Source organism: Papaver somniferum, chromosome 10, assembly GCF_003573695.1.
Source record: "Papaver somniferum cultivar HN1 chromosome 10, ASM357369v1, whole genome shotgun sequence".
Lineage (NCBI taxonomy): Eukaryota > Viridiplantae > Streptophyta > Magnoliopsida > Ranunculales > Papaveraceae > Papaver > Papaver somniferum.
Genome location: NC_039367.1, coordinates 20,349,956 through 20,366,229, shown reverse-complemented (window position 1 = coordinate 20,366,229; position 16,274 = coordinate 20,349,956). Strand labels below are relative to the sequence as shown.

General features: G+C 36.2%; 1 protein-coding gene and 1 pseudogene across 1 annotated transcript; both read left to right on the top strand.

Moving 5' to 3' along the window:
* The first annotated feature begins 8,409 nt into the window (after nucleotides 1-8,409).
* LOC113319143 (deoxyuridine 5'-triphosphate nucleotidohydrolase-like) lies at nucleotides 8,410-9,375 on the top strand. The gene is made up of 3 exons (XM_026567425.1): nucleotides 8,410-8,656; nucleotides 8,742-8,833; nucleotides 8,928-9,375. Exons 1-3 carry the CDS (start codon nucleotides 8,472-8,474, stop codon nucleotides 9,170-9,172), a joined length of 522 nt encoding a protein of 173 aa, XP_026423210.1. The 5' UTR covers nucleotides 8,410-8,471; the 3' UTR covers nucleotides 9,173-9,375.
* A 103-nt stretch (nucleotides 9,376-9,478) lies between these two features.
* Nucleotides 9,479-11,867, top strand: LOC113315373 (annotated as a pseudogene).
* The last annotated feature ends 4,407 nt before the right edge of the window (nucleotides 11,868-16,274 follow it).

The following is a 16,274-nucleotide window of genomic DNA, read 5'->3' as shown; positions in this document are numbered from 1 at the left end:
ATCAAGAGCAGCAGCTAAATCAACCTCAATGCATTTTTATCGAGCGAGATAAGCACTTTCTCTGTCGTCAAAACTTGCTTGCTGGGAGTTAATTCTTTCTTCAGTTTCTGCAAGTTTCTCTTCCAACAAAAAATACTTTTGAAAAGATTATCACATTCAAGTGACTTTATACATAAGTTTTCCTCAGAATCCTTGAGGATCGATTCGTTATAACGATTTGAAACATAAACACCTACGTAACATCTTCTCAATTTCTTGTTTTATCGACAGAGAGGTTTCAGAAGAGGTATGACATGAGAAGTTGTCATCTTATTCTTTTCCAATGAATTCAAAACCTTAACATACTCTGAGACTTCCTCATCAACATCTCTATCAATATCTGAATCACCTTCATCAGAAAGTTCATCCTACTGTTCTTCTAGGCGTATTTCCCAGATTTCAACAGGTTCTACATTAAGAGAATGTTTAGATACTAACCTAGATGTGACAGTTCTCTCAGGTGAATCCAATCTTTGGAAATCATCTGGTAATTTATGAACTGGCGCGTTATTAGAGATATTATTGTCGTCCATAGAGTCAGATCGCTACAAACACAGATTTATAAGGTCTTAAACGTGTTTGCCTGCTCTTATACCAATTGAAAAGGAGGGGGTCTAACAAACACACCCAATATTTCGCTTAGAAATATGTATGGACTAACTCCAATATACTTTTAAGAGAATCAACTAGACAGTCAGATTCGATCTTAATAAAAAGTATATCAAGGAGTTTTATCTTAATTTCTCGATTCAATATTTACTCAAGCAAATAGAAATTTGCGAGTCTAATTGAACACAAGAGAAATTAACTTGAACGGTACCAAAGACTAATGTTCAAGTATTAATCAATTTCAATCAACAACCAAAGGTTGGATTTACCAATTGATCGATCCAACGGACAACTTGTGATATTTCAATTATATAACAAAATATAATGCGGAAAAGAAATAACACAGACACCAGAAGTTTTATTAACGAGGAAACCGAAAATGCAGAAAAATCCCGGGACCTAGTCCAGATTGAACACACACTATATTTAAACCCCAATCAATCTCACACTGATCCAAGGTACAGTTGCGCTCCTTACGTCTCTAACCCCAGTAGGATACTACACACTTGATTCCCTTAGCTGATCTCACCCACAACTGAGAGTTGGTACGACCCGAAGTCGAAGACTTTAATAAACGAATCCGTATCACACAGAAAGTCTACAGGAATAGATAAATCCGTCTACCACAGAAATACCTACGAGTTTTGTTCCGTATTTTGGTAAATAAAGGTGAACATGAACCAATGATAACCCGGACTTATATTCCCGAAGAACAGCCTAGAATTAGCAATCACCTAACAATAATCTTAATCGACTAGTGGAACAAGATATTGCGTAATCACAAACGATGAGACGAAGATGTTTGTGACTAATTTTCAATCTTGCCTGTTAGAGAAATTAATCTCAAGCCAATCTTACAATTGTACTCATATACAATATAAACAACAAGATCAGATCACGAAACTACAGAGAAAATAGTTGGTCTGGCTTCACAATCCCAATGAAGTCTTCAAGTCGTTAACCTACAGGGTCTCCGTAGAAACCTAAGGTTAAAGGAGAATCGACTCTAGCTTACAACTAGTATCACACATGTGGTGTGGGAATAAGGTTTTCCAGTTGTTAGAGTTCTCATTTATATATTCTTCAAATCAGGTTTACAATCTAAGTTACCTTGGTAACAAAGCATTCAATATTCACCTTTAGATGAATACCTGTTTAGATTCAAGATAATATCTTTCAACCGTTAGATCGAACTTAGCTTTCTATACACGCATGAAATGTAACTTCATTTAGGTTTGAGTAACCGTACCTAAACGTGTACAAGTCGTTGGTTCAACCGTAGTTAACCATAGGTTAGCCATATGAGCACTTCATATCAACCTTATTTTTCTTTACCACAACTATTTCAAATGAACTAGTTAGAGAGTTGTTCAATTAATTAGATCTCATAGAAGTATACAAGACACAATCGAAACAAAAACAGTTTTGATTCACTCGAATCGATTCATGAATATTATAGTCACGGTTTGCAAAGATTGCATTCCTTAAAATATAAATGTCTTAGTTCACGAATTAAACTGTTTTTAGAAAATAACCTACTTAAGTACGCATACTGGTACGCGGACTTAAGTACTCGGATTAAGTTTGTTTTCAGTTTCACAAACTCGAGCAGAAATTCACGGGATGTGAACTTCCGGCAGTATGCGTACTGGTACGCGAACTTTAGTTCCGGTTATCTTGAGCAGCAAAGTACGCATACTTCGGTTCAAGGATATTGTACTTACACACATATAAGTTGTTTCACAATGTTTATATCCAACCATGGTTATGTATTCTAAACTTTCATTTCAATCATTGAAACATTCTTAGAGGACGTTATATAGTTGTTGTTCACAAACTATTTCTCGTCAAAGCGATTTTCAAGTAATTGAAACTAAAATGACTTTTGTCACTAGTAAAGATGAACTTGGATAAAGAGAAAGCTCACCAACACATATTTCGAGAAATAGATAAGAGAGATAAACTCAGCTGGAAATAGTACAGGTATATAATCATAGTCTATATAACAATACGACTTTTGTCTCAATATAGGAGATAAAGTAGACTTTTGAGTGATAGAGAAGTTCAAGTCTCCACATACCTTTTTGTCGATGAAGTTTCACTAGTTCCTTGAGTAGTTCTTCGTCTTTGCATGATGAACACCGTGGAGTCTAGAGCCCAACTACACTTTCTATCCTAGTTCGAGACGTAGCTATTAGTAGACTATAAATCAAAACCTATATAGTTTTTGCAACTAAACTTGATAAACAAGCTTGAGATAACAATGCTTGTGAGTTCGACCGAGCAGTGCTCTAACACAATCTGCACCCAAAACCAAATCACAACCACCTAAGGGTAGTAACCTTAATCTACCACAGAACTTATGACCATCCATAGTCCATTCGAAGTTAAAGCATACCCCTGAACTGATAGTGTTATCCCTAATTTACACTGTGACCAACATACTAGCAGTTGGATCAATTGCACAAGTCAAACTTTTTGTCACCTTACAGTCTATAAAACTATGAGTGCTACCAGAGTCAATGAGAACTGAGATAAATATGTAGATAACATGGGTGACTTATCATTTTTCTTAGAAGTTGAAGTTATAAGATAAAGACAACATTTTGTTCTAAGCCAACATAAATATATAACTAGTTTGCTTAGGCGTACAAAATTGGATGGAGTAGAACCAACTTGTACCCCACTTGTGGCACAAGCCAAGTTGCATAAACAAGAACAAACACTTATATAAGTGTTATAGGAGCTCTACAATACTTGCATCTCACTCGACCTAACATATCTGCAGCTGCCAACAAGGCGTGCCAACATATGCATGACCATACATAGAACAATAAGAACTAACCAAAAGATTTTTTTGATACTTGAAGCAAACAATAAACAATTTTTAAATCTGGTCCTGACATATCCTTGCATGCTTATTTCGATGTTGATCAGGCATGACATTTGGATGATCTCAGATCTACAAGTAGTTACTGTAGATATTTTCTAGGAAATATGATTTCTTGGAGTACCCGTAAGCATAAAACAATGTCTAATTCAAGTACAAAAACGGAATACAGAGGTATAACCATAACAACCTTGAAACTCATTTGAATTCAGTTATCGTTACAATAACTAGGCATTGTAACATCACCTCCAACTCTTTGTTTTGACAATATAGGAGCTACATATCTCACAACAAGTCCAATATTTCACGCACGTACAAATCACATCAAAACCGGTCATCACTTTGTACGTGAAAAGGTTGCAAGCAAACAACTTCAAGTCAAGTTCATTTTTAAACTCTTCTCACTACCGGGTAAAAGGTAGAGATAAGATTGCTAACTTTTTAAACGTTTATTTTGAAATTCTTCTCACTACCTCTGGTCTTTCATAAATAACGAGATTGTAAACCTAGTGTCTACCATGATTACCGAGTCAGAAAATGCGAAGCTCATGGAAATCCATGGCGCTCTGTTTGGAATGCAACCTAGCCTAGGCTTAATGGTTTTCCTTTCTAATTTTTTTCAAAAAAAATTGGGGGACTTTCAAAAACGATGTCATAGAAAAGGTTCAAACTTTTTTCAATTGTCGGCATATGTTAACTAAGTTGAATCAGACTTATATATCTCTGATGCCCAAATTCCTTTATCCTGGGGAACTTGGAGATTACAGGCCTATTAGTCTGTGTAGTATAGTTTATGAGATAATTTTTAAAGTCATTGCCAACAGAAAAAACCCTTTTCTTGACAGATTGATATCTTATTATCTATCTTCATTTGTAAAGCAACGACTTATCTCAGACAACATCCTTGTTTCTCATGAGATAATTCATGCTATGATAAGGAAAAACAAAATTAAGAATGATTTTATGGGATTAAAAATCTACATGTCTAAGACCTTTGACCGTTTGAAATGAGAATTTTTCATAGCCATTCTCTAAAGAATGGGTTTCTGTGAGACTTGGTGCACGCTCGTTTTTTAATGTATCAGCACCGGTCATTCTGCTATCCTTGTTAATGGGGTTCCTTGCACGCCTTTTAAACCCTCTAGAGGATTAAGAAAATGGGACCATATGTCCCCTTATATGTTCATTCTTTGCATGGAATCCTTTTCAAGGACTTTGCCAATGCTAAACAAAGAGGTTATATCTTAGGATTTAAGATTCATAAGCATTGTCTATCAATTAGTCCTCTACTTTTTATGGATAATTGCTTGATATTTTCTAAGCCAAAATATCACCAAAGAAAAAATCTCTTGACTATTTTATAAGACTATGGCAATACTTCTGGTCAGATGATTGTTTTTTTCTAAGTCAGGAATTTTCTTCACATTTATATTCAAAATAGTCTTAGTAGAGATCATTAATATTCTTAAATTAAAAAAAAAATAGATTGAATATAAATACTTAGGGGGTTTATTTACCAATAAATCTAAAGTTGAATGCTTTAATAATTCGTCTGAAAAAATGGGAGGTAGGCTTAAGGGCTGGAAGAGTGAATCCATGTCCCCTCCGGGAAAAGGGATTATGGTTAAATCCGTGTTAGAGTATTTACCTGTGTATACTATGTCTACGTTTATCTTGTCGAAAACTACCATAAAAAGAGTTATTAACACTATAAGAGACTTTTGGTGGGGAAAGCTTCGGCCTAAGAAAGGGATTACATGAAAGGATGGAGTGGGTTACGTAAGAGTAAAGAAAAAAGATGAGAATAGTCTGAAGAAACTAGACTTTAATGAACCTGTCTTTCATAGCTAAAAATGGATGGAGATTTATCCATCAACCAAATACCACTTATTATAAAACCATGAAAGAGAAATATTTCACTAACAACGATCTTTTCCAAGATACTCATAATGTTGACTATTCTTAGACTTGGAAGGGTGTCTACAAAGGGCTGATGATCCTTAAAGACTTTATTATTTGGAAGATTGGTAATGGGAGTTCTATTAATATATGAAAAGATAAGTGGATTCCTGATGAAAAAGGAAACCCTATAAGCCTTGATAATACAGGGGAAACTACAAACTATGAAATGGTGAATGATACACGATGGGATATAGAAGTGTTAAATGAGCTATCTGAGCGAGAAACAGTAACCAAAATCCTTACCCTCACCCCTAATAAAGCGACCGAGGATACTCTGAGATAGATTAACAATTCTCAAGGAAACTTCACCAGTAAATCTTTATATAATCTTCAGGATAAAAAGACTTCTCAGCCAAATAATGTTGTGGCTATGAAAATTTGGGATCTTAATATTTTTTCTAGAATTTAGTACTTCATATGGAAGATGAAAAACAACATTCTCCTCTTTAGTGGTAATCTAGACACATATGCTAGCCATATTGAACCAGTATGCACCTTATGTAATAGTCATCCTGAAACTGGAGAGCATTCTCTCATGCAAATGTAGCTTTTCCAGAGCAGTTTGGGCTCACTGCTCGCCGAACCTTGACAATTCTAGTAATGTTTTAGCAACTTGGCCTAGATACAACTCAGCGGGACTCTTGGGCCGGTCTTTGTGTCATCATATGTTGGTTTATATGGAAGGATAGGTGTGAAATGTTGTTTAAAAAAAGTTGAACCTTGTCCAAGACACATGATAAACCATTCGACCATAACTATGATGCACTATCAGATAGCTAAAAATAAAGTGCCGACGAGAATGATAAAAGATACAAATCAGATAACCACGCTGAAGGTCACCTTTGCTTTTATGCCTATCTATGGTAATTCCACATGTCTAACATGGTTTGGTGTTTGCGTAATAGGGCCTTCTGAAAATACCATTGACAATAGAACCAGAGGCACCAAAATCCATGGAAGAAAAGAACAAGATTGTCTAGTTTTTCAAGACACACTTGATTAGGCCTCTCAACTTCACTGTAGATCTCTTAATCTTTTAGGATCCAATCAAAACATTACTAAAGCTCTGCAAGGCAGAATAAGAAGAACTAGTTGGAGGGAAAATGACAAAGTTGATCATATTATTTTGTGTCTTAAATCTTTTGACAAAGTCCTTTGTAAGACCATTAAATATGACAATTTTACTCATCCCCAACGTCTAGCTAGAGCCAGAAGAAAAACTCAAAGTCATCAACTGTGGGAGAGACCTTTACTTTCATCTATTTTTCAGCAAATTTTTCTTTTTCTATATAAAAAAAAGTTCATATCATCGAAATATCAACTTGTTGATGACTTTAGTAAAGGTTTAGCATTGCCAAGATCTCATTTTATCGGAGACAAGTTGAACATTCTCCCACTCAATCTCAAATTGAAAGAGAGTGTCAGAGATACGTGTATCTTTGGTTCTAATATTTATCCTAAAATAGATTCACAAGTAGACTCGAATCTTTCCCAAACAACTTATCTTTTATTTTTCAACTCACTCCAACTATTACTACGGGTTGCTAAACCTGCTGAATTTATATTATTTATATTTATGTAACTTACTGATATATAAAGTGTTAATGAAACCTTCACTGAAAGTTCGGAAGCCTTGCTGCAAAATATCTCTCGAGTAGGATGGCTATTATTCTTTTTTATTATATATATATATAGAGAAAAAGAGAACTCCACGGGATAGGTAGTACCTCAGACGATACAAACAGACCCTGCATAGCTATTTCTAGCATTATGCAAAGTCTTAGGTTGATATCATGCTCAATCCTATTTACAAAACTAACAAAATGTAGTAATTTTGTTAAGTCTGGACCTTTCCAATTAAAGTTGTCTACATGAGTAGTGCAAGAAACTAAGCTAGCTAATTTAGTTTCCGTAGTGTTATGATCCTTAGTGATTTTGATCAGTTTTCCATCCTTCATTTGACGGTATCCCATGTTGAATCTTCCTTGGACCTCAGCTTTATAATACTCTCCTATTTCCTTTAGAGTTGCCTCATCTTTAGCTTGGAAGTCTATGTTAGCTCTCTGCAACTCTTTTGGCCATCTCACAGCTAGTTCAGCTCCTATTCTAGCTTTGTTGTCTGCTTAGATGCAATCTTTGATTCTTCTTGCTCCCACACAGAGACCTGTATGAGACATGGCAATGAAAGCATAGTTAGTATGAGGGTTGAGTCCAACTTGCCCTTCCATGATGGTGGAACTCATGGAGCTTAAGCTGATGGTGCTATCAAACTTCACCATACGGTCATCTGTAATTCTGCTTACAATTTCCCGATCACAACTCTTGTAAAATAAGTTATACATAACAGAACTAGTAATAAAACCTAAGGTGACCAAACTTGTGGTACAAAAACCCCGTTCAAATGTTGGGATCCATTAAAACTCCGTCTTAAACAAAATTGATACAAAAATCTCATATTTTTAATAATTGATACAAAAACCCTAAATTTCAAAATTGGTTTCATCAAATTTTATTCATCGAATTCTTTGGAGTTTTTGTGTTACTTTTGTTTTTTTTTTGGAGTTTTTGTGTTATTTTTGTTTTGATGGGTTTTTTGTGGATGAATATGGGATTATAACCCGTTGACCCTGTACGTAATATGATTCGACTATGATTTACTCTGCCGTAGGAAGGCTATTGTTCAGATCTATCTTTTTCCCACTCTATCAACATGTCACATGAGCCGGGGTGCCTATTTTCAACAAATATATGGACCAGAATATAAACTTTTTTTCCGGTTCAACCCTTCCAATAGAAAAACCCTAAGGAATGTTAATGGCGGGAAATGTTAATGGCGGGAAATGTTGGCGCCAATCTTAATCCGACTTTTCCCAAATTTCGTTCTCCTTATAAATCAATTCCCACATCTTCTCCGTTCCCAAATCTTCATATCACCAGAAGCAAACCCTATTTCAATTTTCTCAGTATCAAAATGGATTCTCACAACAACAAAAACAATCAGACTTCAGAAGTCAAAGAACCTCCAGTGAAGATCCAGAAGGTTCATGAAAACGGCGTTCCAGAAATCTCTTCTTTCTTGAGAGTTAAAAAGCTTTCAGAAAAAGCTGTTCTTCCTTCTAGAGGTTCATCCCTTTCGGCTGGTTATGATCTTTCTAGGTAACCAACAAAACCCCCCTTTCAGAAAACCCTCCATATTTTTTTTGTTAATTAGGTCTGACTATTTGTCTTTTATTAAGTGTAGTGCGGCTGAAATGATAGTTCCAGGCAGAGGAAAAGCCCTAATTCCAACTGATTTAAGCATTGCGGTACCTGAAGGAACTTATGCTCGTGTTGGTAATTTCCTTCCTTTCTAGGAGCTGTTTGTGTTAATCTTGATGGTAATTTTCTATATGGTTTTCTAATTTCAATGTGTATCTTGTGATTGCAGCACCTCGTTCAGGATTGACCTGGAAGCATTCAATAGATGTAGGTGCTGGTGTTATTGATGCTGATTATAGAGGACCAGTTGGGGTTATCTTATTCAATCATTCTGATGTCGATTTCCAAGTTAAAATGGGTGATAGAGTTGCTCAATTGATTATTGAGAAGATAATTACCCCTGAGGTTGAAGAAGTTGAAGATTTGGATTCTACAGTTAGGGGTTCAGGAGGTTTTGGATCCACTGGGGTTTAACATTTTCATTTGGGTCCATATTCATAGTTAACATATTAGATTTGCTAGTATTAGTATGTTCTGTAGTTGCTTCTGTTTAGTACTACTCTTATGGTTTAATGCCTTAGATTCTGAGATATTCTAATTTCCTAATTGCAAAACTTGAGCTTTTCCATCACTATGATCAGGTTTATAAATATCAGACTATCAGTGGCTTACTTCAATATCCAGTGTGTGAATTTCATTTGTTTTCCATCTGCTAGATATATCTTTTATCTTTTTGTATTGGTGCCACCATTGCTTTGTTTTTGCATTGTAAGAATCCTTATGGTTCTGCAAAGGCCCTTAATAACTGCGACTGTATACACATCGAGCTTAGTGAAGCTTGCAGGTAACATTAGGGGATTGGTAAGTCTGAATAAAACCTAATCACGTATAAGTAATGCAGGTAAAGTTAATTACATATGAAAGTAAACTTAGTTACATATACTCTTTCTAACATTGGTATGCATGCGTGAGCCAGACACTGGCACACCAAACATTTCTGTACTACAATTCGCTTAGTAATTATGTGCCTTCTCTTGGCTACTATCGATGTAATAGTTTCCAATCGTATTCTTTGGTATTTGTTCTCTCGAACAGTCTTCTAGTGATGACTGGATATGTAGAGTTACCCTGTGATCTAGTCAAATTAAGCTGTAAACTGTTCTAGGGCATTGCATATATAGAACTTGGGTATCAGAAGATTGATGGTAGAATAATCTCAATTCAAAGGTTGTGAATCTTATGAGGAACAGCATTCCGTCTTCCTTAAGTAAGCAGACTTAAGGTTTTCTAACCGAAGTTGTTCAGAATAGTGATATGGGTACTGTTAATGTCCTATATCAAATCTTTCATTTTCGTAATTTTACCACGTTGTCAAGTCTTCTGATTAAGTGATAGAACATTTGAAATCATGTGTTTTGGTTTCGAAATGTTTTTTTTTTTTTGGCTGGTCTACTACTCCTGAAAAGAATAAAATTGTCAGTGCATCTCAAGATGAAAGGTTAATTGTGTGGAATGCTCTTAGAGCCAGAAAACACATGCTATTAAACTACCCTGTGCATGGGTTACGACGTGTGCCTTATCTCCCAATGGTCAGTCTGTGGCATGTGGGGGCCTTGATAACTTGTGCTCTACCTTCAATCTTAATTCTTCAGTTGACAAAGATGGAAATTTGCGTATATCAAAAATGCTCAGTGGGCACAAGGGTTATGCATCCTCATGTCAATATGTTCCTAATAAGGATGCTGACCTAATAACAAGCTCTGGTGATCAGACATGCGTTTTGTGGGATATGACTACAGGTCAGAGAGTTTCTGTTTTCAGTGGTGAATCTCCTTCAGGCCACACTGCTGATGTATTGAGGTATCATTGGAGTAATCATTACGTCTTGTCAACAAAATATTGTCTCCTACTTTCTGCTATACGTCTTTTTGTCTTTATATCCGGTAATCTGCATATCCTGACTACAGTGACCTGTTGCTTTAATTCTTTCAGTTTCTCGATCAATGCATCGGATATATTTGTTTCTGGTTCATCTGACACAACAGCTCGTTTGTGGGATAGCCGCAAAGGTATTGGAGCTGTCCGTACATATCAGGCCAAAAGGGAGATGTGAACACTGTAAAATTTTCCCAGATGGGCAGCGATTTGGAACTGGGTCAGATGATGGTGCATGCAGGTTGTTTGATGTGAGAACTGGAATGAGCTCTAGGTCTACCATCAGCAACACGATGATGGTAGTGTACCAGCAGAATTCCATTGGCTTTTCAATATCAGGCAGACTTTTGTTCGTCGGATACTCAAATGGTGATTGTTACGTATGGGGTACTTCATTAGCAAAGGTACATGCTCTTCTTTTTCAAGTTTCAACGCAAAGAACATGCTTTTGTGAAAATTGAATCTTCGCTTGATGATCATATACCATAATAAACATTATGTTGGCAAGAAATCAAGGCAACCATAAGTCTACTACTGTTCAGGAATTGAACTTTTCTACTCACAGGGGAGGTTTTGCCTGCTAGATGACTTACAGTTACTACCAAGTTAGGAGGTATGCTGGCTCTAACTACTTATTTTTCTTTTCTCAGGTGGTCCTGAACTTGGGATCTTTACAGAACTCACATAATGGACGGATCAGTTGTTTGGGTTTGTCTGCTGATGGTAGTGCCTTATGTACAGGATGTTGGGATATAGACCTTAAAGTAAGATTTCCCCCTGATCTAACCATGGTTATAACCAGATGATTCAGTAACAAACTTTTCAATTGAGTTTGTCTTATGGATATTCTTAGGGGATGGCTCATTCTCCCTTGGAGTCTGGAAGCAACTTTAGAAAATTGTCAAATCCTAGTTAAATAAATGAGTCCATGATGTCTTGAACTATAAATAAGAACCTATTTGTGGATGGATCAATTATCCTTACCAGAATTAGAGTATCTTGTTTGCAAATTTGGGCTTTTGGAGGGCGTCATAGGATGGAGATTTGAAATATCCAGGTGCAGAAGGCTGCTGCTTCATTGAAATAGGAGGCTGTGTTGGTCCTGCTAATATGTAATATTACGAAGTGTTAGCTCAGGTAAATCCGCCATTCAGCTGCACTGCACAAGCTATATTGAATTTGTCAAGTGTATTAATGTAATCTTCCATGTGTTAATAATAAACCAAAGCTGTGCCCCCTGTTATTTTGTAAGTCATGTTCTGTTGAACAGTAAAGAAACTACTGGTCTACTAGAGTAGTGGTCAAAAAATTGGAATGATTCTGATCTTGGAAATGGATTTTGCAAAGGGAAAAAGCCTAGTAGAATAAATGGGTCACCAACCCAACCTAATTTTCTGATGGATGGCCTGACCTACCTAACTAACTCATTAAGTTTCACACATGAAAAAGAGGAACATAAATAGACAGAAACGGACCCATTATGTGTACGCAGTAATGAAGGTTGGACAGAGAATAATGTAGTTAAAAATAGTGGTTCATTCTTCTGTTATTTCTAGAGTCTATGAAGACGATGGGTTGTCTAACTAGCTAGTAACTAGTACAACTGCATTACCAACAACAACAAGACCCTCTTTCCTGACATAAATCTAACAACAACCAGCCAAACATGAGATGTTTGTAATTTGTAATGCAGCTTAACAGCGACATGCATTGCTTCTCAAAAATAAAAATAAAAAATTGATCGGCTTCTTTTGTCACCTTCTTCTGTGCAGATACTTTTCTTGGTGCAGTGATCACTTTCTTAGATGCTTTCAAAAAAAATATATAAGCAGTAGCACTTTACTAGTCGTTTTGGTTACGTACCTATCAAAAGAAATTCGTTTTTAGGTGGTGCCTCAGCCTCATGCTTTTGAAAAAAGCAAAGTCCAGCTCCAAAGGTTCGGATATGGATAGTGATGGGCAACCAGTAAATTTGGTGATCCATCGCATCCTAGACCGTGGTTTATATAAGAGTGTCAATTGTTCCGCATAATCAAGATTCAAGATCCGTTATGGCACTGCCGACATTTTTAGTTGTTTTGTTTAAGAAAGAAAAACACAATTCACAAGACAATAACGGTTGTGTTCACTAAGAGCGTCCATAGTGGGAGAGTAAACCCAAATATTTGGTCTTTTGAACAGACGTGGTGGAACGTACTATCGATCAAATTTTGATCAACGACTAAAACCCAGAGTATATTTGGTCTGGGACCAAGACTAAACCCAAATATAGTCGAGCGTTGGTATACTTCACGCCCCACCACCAGGCGGACATATAGTGCACGTCGCACATCAGGCGGACGTATATTCCACGCCCCACATCAGGCGTTGGTATAGTCTACGCTCCACATGGGGCGTACGTAAAGTCTACGCCCCTTTTTTTTTTTTTTGTATGGGCGGGCATTATACCCCCGCCCCATTCTTTGTTTTCAAAACCATTTTAGTGGGGCGGGCTTTATACCTCCGCCCCACTTCTTTCATTTTTTTTTTTTTTTTTTTAAATCTACCCAATCAGGCGTTGGTATAGTCTACGCCCCACACCAGGCGAACGTATAACGTACGTCTGACCAAATTTAGTTTTTCCACCGTAGCGTCACATACCATACTAAACCCAAAATTTGATTTTTTTTTTCCCTCTTTGATCTTTGGTTATACTCGCACCACTGCAGTTGTTCTAAGGCCCATTCTTAACTCTTAATCCAGGAGTATAACATTAATTTCCATGTACAGTAGATGTCTGTAATGCCACACTAGATTAGAATTGCTTTATTGACTACGTTTAATAGAATTCAAATAAGAGTGATTAATGAGTAGTTAGAGGTGGGCATAAATATATTAATGAGTGGTTAGAGTAAAACGCAATCAGTCTCCAAGTATTGGATTAGATTGCTTTAATAATTTAGTAGGCTTAATGAATTTCAAACGCAAAACATAAATAAAAGTGATTAACTAGTGATTAGAGGCGGTCATATTTATACGTACAAATTAATAAGGGATGAGAGTGAGACAACCAAGCTTTTGGGAGTTGTAAATCGTGGAAATCGAAGAAATACCCTTTTTTTTTTCATGAGTCTTCACAAATACTCTTTAAGGGGTATATTTTAAGTTCGTAGGGTACATGCTTCTTCTTTTTTTTGACGGCAAAGAATAAAGTTTATTAAAAATTTTATGCATCACTAAAGCAGTGATAAAGAAATCAGAGAACAATTACATAGATGCATATATTACAACATCCCATTTACATAAAAGGGTGGAAAGTAAAAATCCCTCAAAAATATTTGTATGTAGCGTCCAATTGAATAACAAGGACCTGATCTCCAAAATTATCTGATTAACAGGTCTACTCAAGTTACGATATAATCTGTTGTTTCTTTCGTTCCACACACTCCACCAAATGGCAAACGGCAAATACCCCCACAAACGTCTTACCCTCTTCTTATTTTTCTTATTTTTCCATTCCCACAAAGTTTCCCTAATGTTACTGTCAAACACCCATTTGATTCCAAAACTACTCATAAAATAGGACCAAATCTCATGAGTTATGTTGCAGTGTAGGAATAAGTGAGCATTAGTTTCCTCATGAAGACCACACAACAAACAATTATCATTTTGAACCATGCCTGCATTGTATAGTTGGTCCAACGTGGGACCACCATTATAACATAATGTCCAAACAAAAAACTAGACTTTTAGAGGTACCTTAGGATTCCAAAGTTGTTTATCTGGGAACAAGATAAATCCTTCAGTTTCAAGGGCCGAGTAAGCAGAAGCTACAGAAAAACCTTTACCATTGCCATACCTCCATTGTCTTTCATCAATGGTCGTCATATCGAGAGTCGAACTAGGATCTCCTATCAACTGCAACAATTGAACCACTTCCTGCACTTATATTTCATTCAAAGTTCTGTTAAAACCGAAATTCCACGCTCCTTGAACTTAAACCATCTCCTTCAAAGTGAGGTTTTTACATTTGGAGATTTTGAATAACAAAGGAAATCTCAACATTAACGACTGCTCAGCTATCCATAAATCATCCTAGAAATAGATTCCAGCACCATCCTTTACAATCAAATCAGTACGAGTTTTAGTGAAGTCCCTTGTTTTAAGAATACCCATCCATAGGCTCGGTCCAATAGATCTACTGAAATGATTAGGAAATAATGCTTCATGTATCCCACCAAAATTTTGCGCTATGATTCTTCTCCACAATGCCAATTTCTCATTTCCGTAGTGCCATATTCATTTTGCATGTAAGGCCTTATTTACAAGCTGCAGTTTTTTTACCCCTACACCACCTCTGGATTTTGGTAGCGCAGCTTTAGACCACGACACCCAACTCCTTTTCCTAACTGTTGAACTCGAGCCCCAAAGGAAATTCCGCATAATCCTATCAAGATCATTTACTACACTGCTTGGTATTTGAAACAAAGTCATATAATATACCGGAAGAGTAGCTAACACGCTTTGAATCAACACTAACCTCTGACCCTTTGATAAATACGTCCTCTTCCACCCAGCTAACTTTTGTTGAAATTTTTGAATCACATCATTCCAAACAATTCTGCACTTCGATTTGCTTCCTAGTTGAATTCCCAAGTAGTTCATAGGTAAAGTAATTGAAGAACATCCAAAAATATCAGCGTAAACCTCTCCGTTATGCAGCTGACCAAGCCCTACAATTGTGCTTTTTTCTGTAGTTTACTTTTAGACCCGAAATTGTTTCAAAAGATATAAGAATATTCTTCAAATTTTGCACTTGAGTCTCGTTGTCATCTAGAAAAACTATAAGATCGTCAACAAAATGGAGTTGAGTTATTACATACCTTGTTCCGCTACTTTGAAGCCGGAAATTAAACTTTGATTTGCCTCTGACTTGAACATCAAAGAAAGCACTTCATCAACTAGGATGAACAAAAATGATTATGTGAGAGGTGGGAATCGATCCTGTGTGCTAAAATTATATTAAGTCAATTCAACATCCGTAGGAGGTTGGGTTGACGTTTTCACGCGTCACGAACGTACTAGTTCATTTTCATTATCTAAAAAAGTACTAGTTTATTTTCATTATCCACTAGATTAGGAGCAGTACCCATACAATATTAATTTTTGCACCCCCATTTAAACCGGGGTGCACCCTTCACGTTTCGTCTCTCTTAGCTTGAGGAAACCTTGTAATATCTTTGTTTCTTTTGTATTTTATTTGAGGATCCCTTGAACTCTTAGATCCATGCCATCTCATACTTTTCAAGATATTTTTTTACAAAAACTATATGGTGGTATAATTGAAGTTAATATTTTGCAGATATATTTGTTTTACAAAGTTTTACATATCTATAAAAACGAGTACGTTTTGAAACTTATAACTCCACTATGTACTACTTTGAAAATCAAAATCGTCGAAAATCAACGAATTTTGAATGGTTAAAATTAAGATCGGTAGATGATGAGGTTTAGTATTTCAGAATGTGCTTATATCTTGTGGGTTTACAGAGCTTTGTTAGACGAGCATATTCCCAGAATATTAGCTTCAAATACTCTACGGTTTAAGTTTTGTTGAGAAAAATATATCCAAAAGTGTGAGATAGTGTGAAGCGATCCTCCA